The 16874-nt window shown below is 41.8% G+C and overlaps 1 protein-coding gene across 1 annotated transcript in view; it reads right to left on the reverse strand.

Annotated features, from left to right (window-relative positions):
• Window positions 1-16874, reverse strand: part of F8 (coagulation factor VIII) — a 56638-nt gene that overhangs the window by 22511 nt on the left and 17253 nt on the right. Inside the window, exons 11-21 of the mRNA XM_069986570.1 lie at window positions 15183-15394; window positions 14026-14161; window positions 12329-12535; window positions 10997-11657; window positions 9960-10116; window positions 8461-8649; window positions 7707-7977; window positions 5611-5790; window positions 5132-5245; window positions 3322-3393; window positions 1269-1354 (exon numbers count right to left, since the gene is read on the reverse strand). Coding sequence (XP_069842671.1) covers window positions 1269-1354; window positions 3322-3393; window positions 5132-5245; window positions 5611-5790; window positions 7707-7977; window positions 8461-8649; window positions 9960-10116; window positions 10997-11657; window positions 12329-12535; window positions 14026-14161; window positions 15183-15394 — 2285 coding nt within the window. The remainder of the gene's footprint in view (window positions 1-1268; window positions 1355-3321; window positions 3394-5131; window positions 5246-5610; window positions 5791-7706; window positions 7978-8460; window positions 8650-9959; window positions 10117-10996; window positions 11658-12328; window positions 12536-14025; window positions 14162-15182; window positions 15395-16874) is intronic.

The following is a 16874-nucleotide window of genomic DNA, read 5'->3' on the forward strand; positions in this document are numbered from 1 at the left end:
ACTGCAGCCTGTGATTGGCTAAACAGACAGGTCCTGGCATCACTGCAGCCTGTGATTGGCTTAGCAGACAGGTCCTGGCATCACTGCAGGCTGTGATTGGCTGAACAGAAAGGTCCTGGCATCACTGCGGCCAGTGATTGGCTTAGCAGACAGGTCCTGGCATCACTGCAGGCTGTGATTGGCTGAGCAGACAGGTCCTGGCATCACTGCAGCCTGTGATTGGCTTAGCAGACAGGTCCTGGCATCACTGCAGCCTGTGATTGGCTTAGCAGGCAGGTCTTGGCATCACTGCGACCAGTGATTGCCTGAGCAGACAGGTCCTGGCATTACTGCAGGCTGTGATTGGCTGAGCAGACAGGTCCTGGCATCACTGCAGCCTGTGATTGGCTGAGCAGACAGGTCCTGGCATCACTGTGGCCTGTCATTGGCTGGGCAGGCAAGTCTTGCTCTAACATGTAGTGTCAGAAGTAGGGAAGAGCACAGCCCGGCGAGGGACTGAAAGTTGCTGGACCAGTTCCTGTGGGGGACCCAGGTAGTATAATTTATTTTTGTTTTTTTACCAATCGCCCAGCAACATATTAAAAATGTTGCATTCTGGAATACCCCTTTATTGTTATGACTAATCCTGTCTATGGTCACACTGAGCACCACCACCATCTTTATTAGTCATTCATGTTACTAAATGTCAGGTCAAACCTCTTTCTAGTTAGTGTAAACGGTAGCCTCGATGGAGAAGCTTCTGCTACATTTTATCTTATCTTCAGCACACACAAACCTCCTGCCAAAAACCGAACTTTGTTCCCCCGCTGCCTGACAGTATTTTCTCTACTCCCAAGATTCTCTATCTGCAGCAACCATACTCGTTTTTTCCATGACTCTAATTCAAAGCCACTCTACATTCATTCTTAGTATAGACAGTATCATTCCCTCTGCCTCACGCTGCCCCATGTCTTCCCGGTATAAATCCTGATTTCAAAATAGATATTGAACAAATCCAAAAGAAGGAGAAAAAAAATAACAGGACTACCGCACTAAGTGCTCCAATCCGTCCCCAAGCTGGCCAACCCCTTCTAATGAATATTCAAAAAGAGTTGTATTTATGAGAGAACCACTTTAAGTAAGACTGAACCTTTCATGAATAAGTGATGTAATAGATGATCATTATATTTCAATACAGATTTTAGCCCTGTAGAGTTTTGCAATAAATAAAAAAACAAATATCATGTAGGAAAATAAATAAGTGCTGCAAAGATGGTGTCACCTCTTACCTGGATCCAGGAGTCCACGCTGTCTACGCTCCATGCATTAATAGATCCAGTGTTTCCCAATCTGGCCAGTGATGGTAACCAGTGACCTTTGGAAATAAAACATTAGTTTTGATTTTATAACTGAAATTATATTTATTGAACGGCCTAAAATGACTCACAAACCACTGTTTTTATCAGGGTTGTTTGACAAAAAAAAAGTGTGTCTGTGATGGACTCAAAATTAAAGAAAACTTCTACTCACCTGCTCACCATCCCCCTTCACATCTGTCCCACAGTGCCCAGACCTGGCTAAACAGCACTTCCTGCTTCTCTTTTAAAGGACAACTCCGGCCAATATGAATTACATAAGCAAAGTTAGACAAATTTCTAACATATTTTTATATGTAATTCCTACATATACCACGCCCCCTGCTGGACCCTTCAGGTATAGACCGGATCGTGACATCACATTTTTTTTTAGAGAAATTGAAGCCTGTCTGATCTACTAAATTGAGAGAAATTATTGCACAAATTATTGTACATTAGGAATTTGTCTAAGGCTATGTTCACATCAGCGTTTTTCTTTTTTTCTAACGGATCCGTCTATATTAATTAAACATAATGAGCATAAACTGATGAGCAGACTGATGCAAACTGATTGCAAAATGTTCATCTTTTTTTAGTGGTCCGTTTGTATTTTGGCTTAAAAAAAACTGACTTTTGTACATCAGTCAGCATCCGTTTGCATCAGTCAGCATCCGTTTTTTTTTCTGTCCGTTTATTTTTCTTCTTTGGTTTCTTGCTGCTTCTGCACATGCTCAGTGCATAAACAGATGAAAACAAACGGATGTGAACGGAAATACCTTCCGTTTTAGATCCGTCCTCATTGACTACAATGTAAAAAAAAAAACGGAAGTGCACTTTCCGTTTGTGATCCGTTTTTTGAAACGGAAAGAAAAATACTGCAAACACTATTTTTTCCTCCGTTCAAAAAAAAAACGGATCTTGAACGGATTGCATGCAAACGGAGCACAATTAGGGCAAACGGAGCACACTAATATATCATGGGAATATATGGGGATTTTAATGGATCCGACAGTTTCCGTTTTGCTTACTCCAAAACAGAAAAGGTAGACGGAATGGTGCCGGATGGTCAAACACTGATGTGAACGTAGCCTAACTTTGCTTATGTAATAACATATTAAAAAATACATTTTGGCCGGAGTTGTCCTTTAACACACAGAGTCTATTGAGGGTGGGGGTGGGGGGTTGGAATCTATCTCCCAGTTCCTGTGACATCACTGCCCCACAGGAGCTGCCCACCACTGCTTTCACTGGGAAGTTCCTGTGGTGTTATGATGTCACAGGAACTGGGGACAAGTGGGAGACAGAGGGTGGCGGCGTGGCTGCTGCACAGAACCGGGACAGGTGGGAGTCACTTATTTATTGTGTTTACACCACCCCCTTCTACCCTGTATTTTTAATTTGTCCCGAAAACCCTCTTAGGACATCTTTTTTGCCCTCATGGTGGGTTTGCCTTCTTGTCATTTTAGGCAAAAGTTTTTAGCCGTATTTAATCTACTATTTACATACACATTTATCAGGTCTCCTTAGACATCACTTCTCGTGACTAAAATAGATCTTTGCTCATAGCTAAGATTCCCTGTGCCTCTGTGTTTTATGGCTCTTTTCCAACTCTGCAGCATACCGGTAATAATTCTAAGATCTACAAGTACAAACAGATCCTTCTCTAGAATGAAGTAGGCAGATTATAGTTTTTTTTCTCGTTTAGTCACAGTCCCTCCCCCCATCTAAGTCAACCTGTAAGGTATAAACCTTTTTCATAGATATACAGTATATAATAAATGGTGGTAATAATATTGGTTTCAGGACTGAACATTGGGGTACAGCACCTATAAATGAGGACCAGGCTAAAAATGTCCAATACACATAATAAAGTTGGTGCACGTCGTGTACTCTCATTTTTGGTGCATTTTTTTCTCCAAGAACTCTGATTTGGAAGCAGTTAATGGAAATGGACACAGACAACAATGGTAATATCAGACTCCCTTACCATAGTGCCCCGATGCAGAAATTTGAGGGTCTTTAATTCTCTGAGTTTCTAAACCGAGAGGTTGGTGACACTCTGTGGAGAAAGCATGTATTACAAGAGGTACAACTAAAATCTCCTTCATGGCTTACAGGAAACTACAAGCAAAGTTACTAATAGAAATATAATATGAGGATTAAAATAGCTAAGGTAACTGCCTAAGGGATCATTAAAAGGGGGGGGGGGGGGGTTGGGCATGACACCTCTCAAGGGAAATGTAACCCTGACCCTAGTAGGAACAGGGACAAAATAGGGCAAAAATATTGCTAAATGAAAAAGTTTCATTTATTCATATTCTTCCAGAAATGATCTTTTTATCCAGGGTATAATTGGTTTACCTGCTGGAGGTTCTAGAATATCTTAGGTGCTACCAACAGTAGCCATATTTGCATTCTTCTACAAGTGGCTACCTGATTAAACTCTTTTTTTTTTTTTGCTTTTTTTCAACATTTTTAAAAAATCTAATATGGTCTACTTTGTTTTTTTTTTATTGAAATTCAGGGAACTTCTTTCTGTTTTCCGGAGAACATCAATATCATCTGCTATGCAGTATTCACCATCTTGAGCAGCAGAATTTTCTGCTCCCCTCTTCTCCCGAGATTCTTATTGAGAGGTTTTGGACTCCATCTCTGAATTTGATTCCAACACGACCAGAGTTCTCGTCAGTTCATGCTCCTCAGAATTAAGTGGCTGGTTTTGTACAAATAGCACCAGTGAGGTGACTGGGAGCTGTGCTGCAGTGACCCCTTACCACCACTACACAATGGATGGCGCTATCTTCTTCTTGTATGATGGAACTGTAGATCTGCTGAACATGTGTATGGAGGCCTCTCATCTAAGGGTCCAGGCATATGTCTGTGGCCATTTCTATGGTCAGGAAGCCTTTCAGGAGGCTTCAGGGAACCATTGATATTTCCTGACCGTAAAACCCAAGTAAAAAAAAAAGTCATACTCACCTGCTGCAGTGATTCCCTCCTCTGGCTTCTTCCTCTCTCTTCCTTCTCAGCAAGTGTACGAGTGATGTCACTTGTGCGCAGAGCAGCCTCTTGTGGCCGGAGGCATAATGCAGTCAGGAGCCACTTGCTCCCGGCCCAAACACAGCGCTGCATTTTACTGTATGCGCTACTGATTAGGAGCGTGTACAGTTAAAGGTCCCCGGTAGCCCAGATGCTGACCCACACTGGTAAGCACAACATCCAGAATACCAGACAGTATCAGGATGCCCATCCGGAGCTGTTCGGAACCCTGGTTGCTCCTGTAGGGTCCTATGTGCCATCCGTGCTGGAATTCTGGACACAAATAGGAAATGTCCTATAGTGTGTGGACCTATTTTCTGGCACAGACGCCCTTCAGGAATAAATCCAGGGAATCCATGCCCGATAGAACCCAGTGGGTCAGGAAATCTATACAGATTTACTGATAAGAAATGCAGATAGCTTTTTATTTGCACGTTACCTAACCGATGATGTCAGGGAAGAAAAGAATTGGAAGTGAATTTCAAAGCCTTATCCTTTTGTTATACCTAGAGATAAGTCACTGGCAGAGGAGTCCGGCAGTGGCCTTCTCTATTCTTTTTACATAAACCCTAAGTTAAGCCGAGTATTCGTGTGCATGGTGGAAACAGGACGAACAGGTATTTGACTAAACGTGAGGTACAGTATATAATTACTTCCATATAATAAGCCAACTATGTATGATCTCTTGTATGAATGTGAAATATCTGCATGTTACCGCTATCAGCTAATTTTATATATTGTTGCTAGTATGGACTCACGTGGATCATATACAAGGTAAAGCGCTTTCAATTTATAGTCTTCAAGTACGGCTTCCGATTCTATGTGCCACAGACCAGTTGTATGAGCCTCCATCTCCAGGGTAACACCCACACCTGCGGTAAATCAGAGATTTATTGACGATCATATCCATTTTAAGGTGAAAACTTATACACACAAACTACCTATATAAATGGGTCCATACAATATAAAGCTAAATCAAAAATCCCATCATACATACATAGGGGGAGATTTATCAAACATGGTGTAAAGTGAAACTGGCTCAGTTGCCCCTAGCAACCAATCAGATTCCACTTTTCATTCCTCACAGACTCTTTGGGAAATGAAAGGAAGAATCTGATTGGTTGCTAGGGGCAACTGAGCCAGTTTCACTTTACACCATGTTTGATAAATCTCCCCCACAGTGTTTAAAAAAAAAAATTAAAAAAAATTTGGACTAAAAAGAAGTTTTCCCGCTTACCAGGGTATAGGTTTACTATATTGATGGGATGATCTTTGTGACTCCGTTGTGTAAGGATATTCCCATGAAACTGAATAGCAATAATTTCTTTCCTTCCTATACTTAGTAGATGCCATCGTACTTTTCTGTGCAAAGACAGGACCAGGCCGGGTGTTGTGTCACCAATATATCCATTGATAGCTGCAATGCAAAGATACCATTAAGATATACCATAGTTTAGTTGTTAATTTTGGTAAAAACAATAATAATAACTCACAAAGTATCCCAGGTTTTCTGACTAAGTTTTCCCATTATAGAACTGTATTTCCATGGTTAGAACAATAAAAGCTAAAATGTGGCTAGATGTCTTAAAGGGGTACTTCAGTGAAAAAAAAAATTATTTCAGATCAACTGGTGTCAGTAAAGTAAATAGACGTGTAATTTACTGAAAATCTCCAGTCTTCCAGCACTTATCAGCTGCTGTATGTTCTGCAGGAAGTGGTGTATTCTTTCCAGTCTGACACAGTGCTCTCTGCTGCCACCTCTGTCCAGAGCAGGAGAGGTATTGTGTGGTGAATTGCTACTGCTCTGGACAGTTCCTAACATAGACAGAGGTGGCAGCAGAGAGCACTGTGTCAGACTGGAAAGAATACACCACTTCCAGGATATACAGCAGCTGATAAGTACTGGAAGTACTTTTTAAATAGAAAATCTTTTAAATAGATTTTTAAATAGAAGTAATTTACAAATCTATATATCTTTCTGACACCAGTTGATTTGAAAGATTTTTTTTTTTCCAAAGTTCTCTGTACTCTGGGCATTTGTGTTTTTCATATATTAATGAAATATATTGAATAAATATTATATGAAAATGAGGTCTTCTGGTGCCCCAAGGGCAGTCCTAAGTCTCAAGTACAACACTACTGCCAGTGCCGCCTGCTGTGCTCGCCTCCTCAATAACATTCATGATGGGTTGTGCTACTGACATTGTAGAGGAGAGAACCTAAACTTCAGGAGCGGTGGCCATATTCATCCATGTAAGTGATCTCAATACAAACTACACGATCAGATGACAAATGGGCACCATTACAGCACACATAAGGCTGGGTTCACACTACATTTTTTTCATCCATTTTTTGCAAAAAACTGATGCATTTGTGTGCATCTGTTTTGATCCGTTTTTTCCATTAACTTCAATTATAAAAAAAAAAAAACGGATCAGTTTTTTTTGACGCACACAAAAACGTAGCTGACCCTCCGTTTGTGTCCGTTAAAAAAATGGATCCATTTTGATCCCTTTTTTTTTTACAATGGAAATCAATTGAAAAACGGATCAAAATGGATGCACACAAATGAATCCGTTTTTCATCATTTTTTTGCGAAAAATGGATGAAAAAAATGGATTGCAAAAACCTAGTGTGAATCCAGTCTAACAGAGTTCGCAAGACTGGCACCAACATAAGCAGCAGAGCCCGTCATGCATATTTATGAGACAGGTGCAGCGGGCAGCAGTAGCAGTGTACCAGGGGCTTGGGACCACCCTCAATGCACCAAAGGACCTAATGTGAATACAAACCTTTTTCAGAATATCTTGAGAACAGAATGTCGGATTACAAAAACATAAACGTCAATGTCTTCAGGATCGAGGCTACTACATCATACCAAAATGCCAGGAAACGGCACAATACAGCATTACAACCTTTTTATATATTATGGCTGAATTGTTTGCTCGTTTTTTTATTGTTTTTTATTTTTTGAATAGAAAGAATTGTTAACAGTGAATCAGTAACTTACATAAAGCCTAATATGTTAGCATTGATAGATTCAACTTATCCCGCAAAAAACAAGCCTTCATACAGCAACATCAATGATGGAATAAAATGTGGCAATTAATAAGTAAAAATTACAATTAGACTATATGTACTAACACAGCTACTGAAGTATAAAAGTGTTGAGTGAATTACTTATAAAGAAAGAATCCTATAACCCACTATACATATAATAGCATATATTGGATAACCGCAGATTTTTTTTTTATGAATATGACCCAATACTGGACATATGCAGTGAACAATGGCGACCATTCATGTATATAAAGAATTGCTCATTTTACATACCATGAAAGATGTGTTCATCCCTGGAATCCTTTGACTCTGTGTCCGTTTTACAGGCTGCGGGGCAGGAAGCTGTTGAACTCGGTTTAGAAGTGCAAGCCAAAGGGCAATTGTTCTGCCGGTTGTCACTGAAATACCAGCTCTCTGTCTCATCGATGTCCATAAATACAAGAGAGAAGTCCTGCATTGATAGCTGAAGGACATTGGATCGCTTTAAGACTTTAGGTCGACAGACAAGTAGAGGCCCGAAGAGTCCAGAATGGAAGTCCTTGTACTTGGAGAAGGGAAAATAAATTAAATTAGGCCACAAGACATGTTGAGACATGAACTGTCCAGAGCAGGAAAGGTTTCCTATGGGCATTTGCTGCTGCTCTGGACAGTTCCTGTCTCAGACTGAAGTGGCAGCAGAGAGCACTGTGTCAGACTGAAAAGAAAATAGCATTTCCTGCAAAACATACAGCAGCTGATACGTATGGGAAGTATGGGAAGATTTTTTTTTAAATACAATTAAATTACAAATCTATATAACTTTCTGAAACCAGTTCATTTTAAAGAAAAAGAGAAGGGGAACCTGCAGCTCTCCAGCTGTTGCAAAACTACAATTCCCATCATGCCCTGGGAAGGCAAAGCTAAAGCTTAGAATTTATAGTAGGATTGTTGCCAGTAGGACTTGTTATAGTAGTTTTTATATAAGAACGTTGAACTCTTTTGCTAGACAGTAAATACATTTAAGAAAATGTAAGACTAAAGTGATTACCGGGTGAGCATTAGAGGTGTAAAACCAGGTTCTGCATTCTTCTTCAGTATCTGTGGGTCCAAACTGAGCGCTGACTTTCCCTGTATATGTGCGAGTCTGTTGTGGGGGGACGTTATCTTCTCTCCATGGTACTGCTAGAACGTTGGAGTAGAAGGAGTATGGACGAGAGGCCATGTTCTTAAATTGTACCTATAGGAGAGAAGCATAAGTATATACATTGGAGGAGGAGTAATGCATGTGTATAAAGAAATAAAAACATGTGTCTGTATTCTGGTGATCTTGTCATTGCTCTTGTATCTATCAGGTAATATCCAGTACTTAAAGTGAATGATCTTTTTCTTGTTCTTTCTTGATCTGTTTTTATAATTATATATATATATATATATATATATATATATATATATATATATATATATATACACAGTGGTACCTTGGTTTAAGAGTAACTTGGTTTAAGAGCGTTTTGGTTTAAGAGCTCACAGTTTTTCAAAATTATAACTTGGTTTAAGAGCATTGCTTTGGTTTAAGAGCTCCCTGTACTGGGTGGGAGCGCGAGTGGGGGAGGGTCATGGTCTGCTTAATGTGGTCTACAGCACTGTACTCTGACCCAAAAGACTCCCTCACCTTCCAAATCATAGCATATCCACATCAGGCTGGGGCTTGCATCAGGGGACAGGACTGTGGAGGTAATCTCTCCATAGCTGTAACCCCTCTCTCCCCGGACAGAGAGCGCTGCATGTATGTGCCCACATCTGTCCTGCTCATTTCTTCATGCTCCCCGCAGTCTCTGTCAGTCCTTGTGTTTCCTATCCTCTCCATTACTGTACAGTAACTTATAATATCACAGATTCTGCTGTTTCTGAATGTTTGTTTCATCTATTTTACATGTTATTCAGAATAATAAATCATTACTTTTGGGGTGTGCAACCAATTGTTTGAATATCAATGATTTCTTATGGGAAAATTTGCTTTGGTTTAAGAGTGGATTTGGATTACAAGCACGGTCCTGGAACGAATTATGCTCGTAATGTATATATAAATCTAAGTGATTTATTCACCTGGATGGCAAGATGGCCGCACTATAATAATAAGCAAGAAAAATAATATATATAATTTAAAAGAAGAAATTTTGCCTATTATTATAGGGCAGCCATTTTGCCTGACCTATTTTTTTAACAGCGCTCAGAATCTGAGAATAATTGTCATAATCATTACTTTGATGTCTGCACAAACAACGTCCGTTATTCAATACACTTTGAGCATTGGGCGGCCGTCATTCCATTGAGGTCAATTAAAATGCTGTAGTAACAGACGTCATTTTAAAAAGAAAAAGCGGACGCCTTTTCTCTCTTTTTTTTTATTTTAACTTAGTGTGAACATAGCCTGATATATACTTTACAACAAGCCCCATAGACATAGCCGCAATAGTCTGAACCAGATCCTATTCACTCTCCATTATTAAATTACTATTCTGTTAGACTATATAGTCTTTCACTTACTATGATTTCGTCATTTACTTCTGCCCGGATACAAGGCCCCAGCAGCCCCAGGTGAGCATCTCTCTCTCCGCGAAGTGCCGGCTCTTTAAAACTGCTGTCTAAATACTCACGAAATACCACTTTCTTATACTCTTTGAATCCATGAGAATTTACATTTCTAAAAAGTAAGTGTAGTTTTTTTTAGCCAAGCTGTTTAAAAAAAAAAGTGCACAAAAAGAGCAAGAATATGCACAGTGTGTAATAAGTGACACCATCATTGATACATTCCTCTCATTAGGAACAGATGGAATGTAATGCTGGCGTATGTTCCTATACTGTCCTCAGTAGGGGCCCCACACAGGGCGAACACTCTGTGTAACAGACGATTGGTCGAAAACCATTGCTCATTGGCCGCTAAAATCGCTCCGTGTAGTAGGGAATAGGCGGCCTACGAATGATGGCAACGCAGGGCCACATGAATGATGCAGCGATCGCTTGAGCAGCCCTGCCCGCACAGTGGTTGATCTTTGTAATAGGTTTGGATCAGCCTATACTATCCTACTTTTCATATTGTAGTCTTTTTTTTTAACATAGCATATTAAAGGCGTACTTCAGCATAAAAAACCTTTCAAATCAAAGGTTTTATAGAGTTATAATTTACTTCTATTTATGCAGGAAGGGGTGTATTCTTTTCATGCTGCCACCACTGTTTATGACAAGAACTGTCTAGAGCAGCAGCAAATTCCCATAGAAAACCTCTCCTGCTCTGCACAGTTCCTGACATGGACAGAGGTGGCAGCAGAGAGCACTTGAAAGTAAACACCACTTGCTGCAGGACATGCAGTAGCTGATAAGTACTGAAAGATTTGAGAGTTTTAAAATAACTTTATATAACTTTCTGAATTCCCTGGAGCGCCCCTTTAAGCTCAATAAGCCTCAGGCTACAAGTGATTCTGCCTGCCACAGGGGCCACACAACCTGTCACACTGCAGTCATGTGACACAAGTGACCCATTTAATTCCAGATAACCAAATTTAAGTAAACATTATGGGACTCACTTTTCTTTTATAAAGTACGGTGAGCTTCCAGCTCCATAGTCCCAGGTGACTTCCACAGCTGCAATGAAATACGTCCGCAGTTGGCCTTCAGAACTACGAGGGTCTTTTTCTGGCAGGTCTCCATACATATCAATGTCTTCTATATCACTGTTGTTGTAATCATAATCGTAAAAGTCTGAATGAGCTCCGATCGTCTTAATAAATTCGGATTTATTCTGTAATTTTTTATGTGAGAGTTTGCCGTCCTCTTTTTCATCTTTATGTGATTTATTTGTATCCGGAAATTCCTCTTCTTTTTTTATTCCTGTTATCTCTTTTTCATGTGTTGTACTGTGCGCTATTGTAGCTGGACTGGATAAGTTTATAAAGAGTCCTAGAGCGTCGTCCTCATCATAATCAACATCATCATCACCGCTTGGAGCTTCCAAAGGTCCGCCATTTTTCTTTTCACTAGACAAGCTCCGCAGACCGAAGGGATACATCCTGTGAGACGCCTCCAGAAAAGTATCTTGATACGATGGAGAATCTTGCTGAAAATCCTTCAGATCCTCGTGATCATAGTCAAAGTAATCATCTTGGATATTTTCACAGTGGGAAACACTCAAGGTTGCTCTAATACCTAAATCTGCCAATGATGATCTAGAGGTCACAGGCCAATACCCTGCATTGAGAAAAAAAATCAATAATTTACAATATATGTCAATATCTATTTAAAAAAATATCAAGTCCTCCAGTACTTATCAGCTGCTGTATGCCCTGCAGGAAGTGATGTATTCTTTCCTGTCTAACATACCGCTCTCTGCTGCCACCTCTGTCCATGTCAGGAACTGTCCGGAGCATGAGAGATTTAATTTTTTTCTGGCAGGTCTCCATACATATCAATGTCTTCTATATCAGTGTTGTTGTAATCATAATCTTTCCTGTCTGACACAGTGCTCTCTGCTGCTACCTCTGTCCATGTCAGGAACTGTCCAGAGCATAAGAGGTTTGCTATGAGGATTTTTTACTGCTCTGGACAGTTCCTGACATGGACAGAGGTGGCAGCAGAGAGCACTGTGTCAGACTGGAAAGAATACACCACTTCCTGCAGGACATACAGCAGCTGATAAGTACTGGAAGACTTGAAATTTTAAGATAGAAGTAATTTACAGATCTGTATAACTTTCTGGCACCAGTTGATCTGAAACAAATAATGTTTTGCCGGAGTACCCCTTTAACATGAAATTGTCCCCCTTTTAATTGTGGATTGTGTATGAACACCACAGTATATATTATCATATTTTATGCTAGACCCACATAACACATGTTGTTGAACACGCTACCTCTACTGACCTGTTTTCTCCATGACAATAATAATAGTCTTCCCGTTCATCGGGAAAAGCGTCAGAGTTTCTTCATAGCTCGAGTCCACAAAAAATGTATTGCCTCCAAAGTAAATGGATAGCAGTTCTGTGTCCTGAACTAGATTCAAGACGTGCCATACGCTGACCTCATTCTGGCAGATATCGAGGCGGAGAGAACTCACAAAGCCATTAATCGCTGGGAAAGAGGAATACTGGTTACTATAACATATAGGAATATATGACATTCATTATATCTAACACATAGAGCAATGCCTGATGGTACGCTATGTTGTCGTATGGGCTATAAAGTTACATACATGAAGGTGGTTTGGTGTAACCCCTCTATCTTCATGGTTAAAACAGGTAAGTATTGGATGGACAAGGACATTTTATGATTAGATTGTTGAATTAAGGCATTTACATGGCTGTCTCTCTCTAATGGAAATGTACACTTTACATTTCTTTAACAGTTATATGTAATAATATTAATAAAAAAATATAATAAAATATTCTATCTATATATCTTCGTATAACTTTATTTTAAAGAAAAGTATATTTTCTTAAATTATTATTATTTTTTTACATTTTAACATTGTCAAAGCAGAAAGGGCCCTATTACATGGAGCCAATCGGCCGATTCAGGCCGATACGGATGATTATTGCTTCGTGTAATAGAGAGAACGATCAGCTCCTGTAACGATCATCAAGTCATTGGGCGCACATGGCTATGTGTAATAGCGATGCGCAGCCGATGGCTGATGATTGTGGTATAAAATAATATAGTATTAACACACCTTACCATGTTCCCTGGTGTGCTTGGGCCCTCCCCAGTGTCCTCGGGGGACTTCCACGGTGTCTGCAGCTCTACCTTCTGTTCCGGTCCCTGTACTGACTGGCAGCAGCTGCTCAACCAATCACTGGCCAAGACAGGCTGGAACAGAAGGCAGAGTGGCAGACATCGGGGATGGCCTCTGAGGACACCAGGAAAGGCCAGGGCACACCAGGGTACGTAGTAGGTAAGTTAATACTTTATTATTTTACACTAAAGGCAAGGGCTGCACGGACATTGCTAATGATTACCATGCAGCCCTTGTTGCCCGATAGTAGCAGATCTAGCAGATCGGCGCTCGTTTATGATTAGGCTGTCTAATAGGACCGTAAGAGGGAGCACAGCCTCTCTGCTGCCACCAACGGCTGTGCTGGCAACTGCAGAGCTGCTCAAGCCCTGATCCCAGAACATATCTATCACATAAAGCACTAGTGACACCGGGCCTTCCCTGATGTGTATTCTAAGGGTGCCTTTACACAGAGAGATTTATCTGACTAGATAAGAGGACTAATTACAAAAGAGGAGGAATTTCAGTCTTTCCGTTATGACCTGTTCTCTGTTTTTAGTCTGTTCCTGGCTTTGGCTTCAAAAATCTGTCAGATAAATGTCTCTGGGGAAGCTGTCTGTGTCATGAGAGCTGCAGCAGGCACTGCACCCTGTATCAGGCTGACAGTTATAGCAGAAATCAGGGGAGGCTGACTATCACTTACACTGCAAGCAGCTGTGCAGCCCTTCAATTCCTGGCACAGCCGTGTTAAGCCCCCCCACCCCCTACCGCTAAAGGAGATCTCTGTCTTCAATCAGTGAGAAGTTACAGGGAGAACGACCTGAGGGCTATGACATTACAGGATACTTACTGTACAGCAGACTTTCTCTCGGAGCCGCATCACTTGTGATTTTATTCTCCGAGCTTTGGATGTTCTGCTCTCGGTACCAGCTCAGCCTCTCATCAAATACAGAGAAGAAAAGGATGTGTTCCTTATCTGTAACTATCTAAATTGAAAAGTGAATTGTGGTTACATGACTGACACTATATACAATAGATCTAAAGCCTGTTGCATTGCTGCTTAGTGGATTTAGCTGGGTAGGGTCCTATGAGGTAGGCAGACTGCTGCCCGATAAAATTATAGATTTTATACAATCTATAAAAAGGAGCTTATTTACAACTCAATTATAGTCAGTGCATTATGGGATCTTGGCCACTGGGTGTCTCTTATTGCTGCAATCTGCTGTTCACTGTCTGTTGTTAGGAGAAATCTGTCTCTAGTGTCAGAAAGACAGCAAGACAGATACAGAAAGTTGGGATGGGTCTTAGTTACTGCTATGTGCAGGAGTGAAAGGGAGAAAACGTGATAGTGTTTGTCCACATTATATTGTTTAGTGTACAGTGTATTCAATGCACTTACTGACAGCTGCTCCCTGTGTACTTCATAGAGCTAAAATCAGGCTCCCCACCTCCAGCCTGTGCTGTCCTGCTCTGTGGGGAGTCTGTCCATAAGATGGCCGACATGGAAGAATTTGTGACCATGACCCGCCCCCGGTGTCCTCTACTGAGCTTCTATAGGCCAATAGTGGGCATCAAGGGCGGAGCATGGTCACATGATCCTCCATGTCAGACATCTTATGGACAGACTCCCCACAGAGCAGGACAGCACAGGCTGGAGAAGGGGAGCCTGATTTCAGCTCTATGAGGTACATAGGGAGCTGCTGTCAGTAAGTAATGTGAATATACTTACTTATACTACACGCAAAACAATTTTACTATTGTGCAGCTGTGCTGCTGCTTGCAAAGGCACCTTGAAAAGCCAGTGTACTGGTAACCCCCTTCTCCCCCCACATGCCATTGATAATAGTGTACTCCAGATCATCAGTGCAGCTGGTTCAGTCCAGTGCACTTATACCAGAACTATATTATGACATAGCAGAGAGGAGTAGGTGCTATGCTGTGATTGGCTAGGCAACTAAGGGTGTGTATATATAATAGTTGTGTCTCCGCAGTGTGTCTCCCAAGTACCTGATTTCCCCTCTGATCCAAAGTCTGTTTAGAACAGATGAGAAGTGGTCCAATGAGTCCCGATGCCAGATCTCTCTGCGGGTTGTGGAAACTACCATAATATCTGGTAAGGCATCGTGGATCGGAAGAGGCAGGGCTGTCGTATTTGGTCACTGGCCATATATATGTTATGGACTGATTTGGCTGGATAGGATAATCCTTCAGCTGTTCTCCTGAAAAAAAAAAGAAGAGATGATCATTTATGCAGTAGTCAAAGTCCGAGATGATTTACTAGTGTTTAGGGTCACAGTCATGGCCATTGGTGGGTCACAATGCAACCCCATTTACTTATAAGGGTCGCAACCAGAAATAACTGTGTAGCCCTAGCAGTTTGGCTTAAAGAGACTCTGTCAGTAGGTTTAGGCTGTACTATCTCAGGGTAGCATAATCTAGTGACAGAAAAGCTGAACAGAATGATATATCACTTACATTGTTCTGTGCAGTTGATCCAGAGATATCCTCCTGAACAGGGCCGGCGTCAGCACCCGGCATACTCGGGCAAGTGCCAGGGCCCGCGGCCGCCCAAGGGGCCCCCGACACTTGCCTGAGCAGTGAGCCAGGCGCCCGCCACATCACCGACCCCCGGACACCCGGGGGGGGGGGGCGGGTGCTGCCGGCCCCAAGTCCGGGGGAGGGCTGGATGGGCTGGGGAAGGACCTGCTGTGTTTGCTGCACTGGGGAAGGACCTGCGGTGACGTCATAAGGGGGCGGGGCTGAGAACGGGAGAGGATGCAGGTGGATGAAGGACCTGTGATCATTGTCACGTGTCAGGAGGAGGCGGGGCTCACTTATACCTTCTTTCTGTGAGTTTTAGTCCTACTCTTATATCTCCTTTTGTAATATCCTCTGATCTCCCATAATAACAGGCTGTCCATGATGGGAGTTGTAGTCCTCTTATATCTCCTTTTGTAATATCCTCTGATCTCCCATAATAACAGGCTGTCCATGATGGGAGTTGTAGTCCTCTTATATCTCCTTCTGTAATGTCCTCTGATCTCCCATAATAACAGGCTGTCCATGCTGGGAGTTGTAGTACTCCTCTTAAATCTCCTCCTGTGATGTCCTCTGATCTCCCATAATAACAGGCTGTCCATGATGGGAGTTGTAGTACTCCTCTTATATCTCCTCCTGTGATGTCCTCTGATTTCCCATAATAACAGGCTGGGTATGCTGGGAGTTGTAGTCCTATTATATCTCCTCCTGTAATGTCCTTTGATCTCCCATAATAACAGGCTGGATATGCTGGGAGTTGTAGTACTCCTCTTAAATCTCCTCCTGTAATGTCCTCTGATCTCCCATAACAGGCTGGACACGCTGGGAGTTGTAGTTCCCCCTTGTATACCTCATGTAATGCCTCCTGATTGTAACTCCATTCTAGCCTGCTCTATGGTGAACAAGCTAGAATACAGACTCCAGGGGGACGACCTCCTTCTAGCACCTCCATTCTAGTTTCTGCATGGATCCGATCTCACCAGCAGGCACACAGCGATTACGTCATCACGCCTGCTGGTGGATCCACAAGGCGCACACAAGGGAGAAGATCCCCGCCCGGATTAGTGAGTGTGATTTTATTTTTTTATTTTCTTGTGCTGAGGGAGATCAGGGGGCATTTCTATGGGGACAGAGCAGGGGGCATTTCTATGGGGGCAGGGG

Source organism: Dendropsophus ebraccatus, chromosome 10 (genome assembly GCF_027789765.1).
Source record: "Dendropsophus ebraccatus isolate aDenEbr1 chromosome 10, aDenEbr1.pat, whole genome shotgun sequence".
Lineage (NCBI taxonomy): Eukaryota > Metazoa > Chordata > Amphibia > Anura > Hylidae > Dendropsophus > Dendropsophus ebraccatus.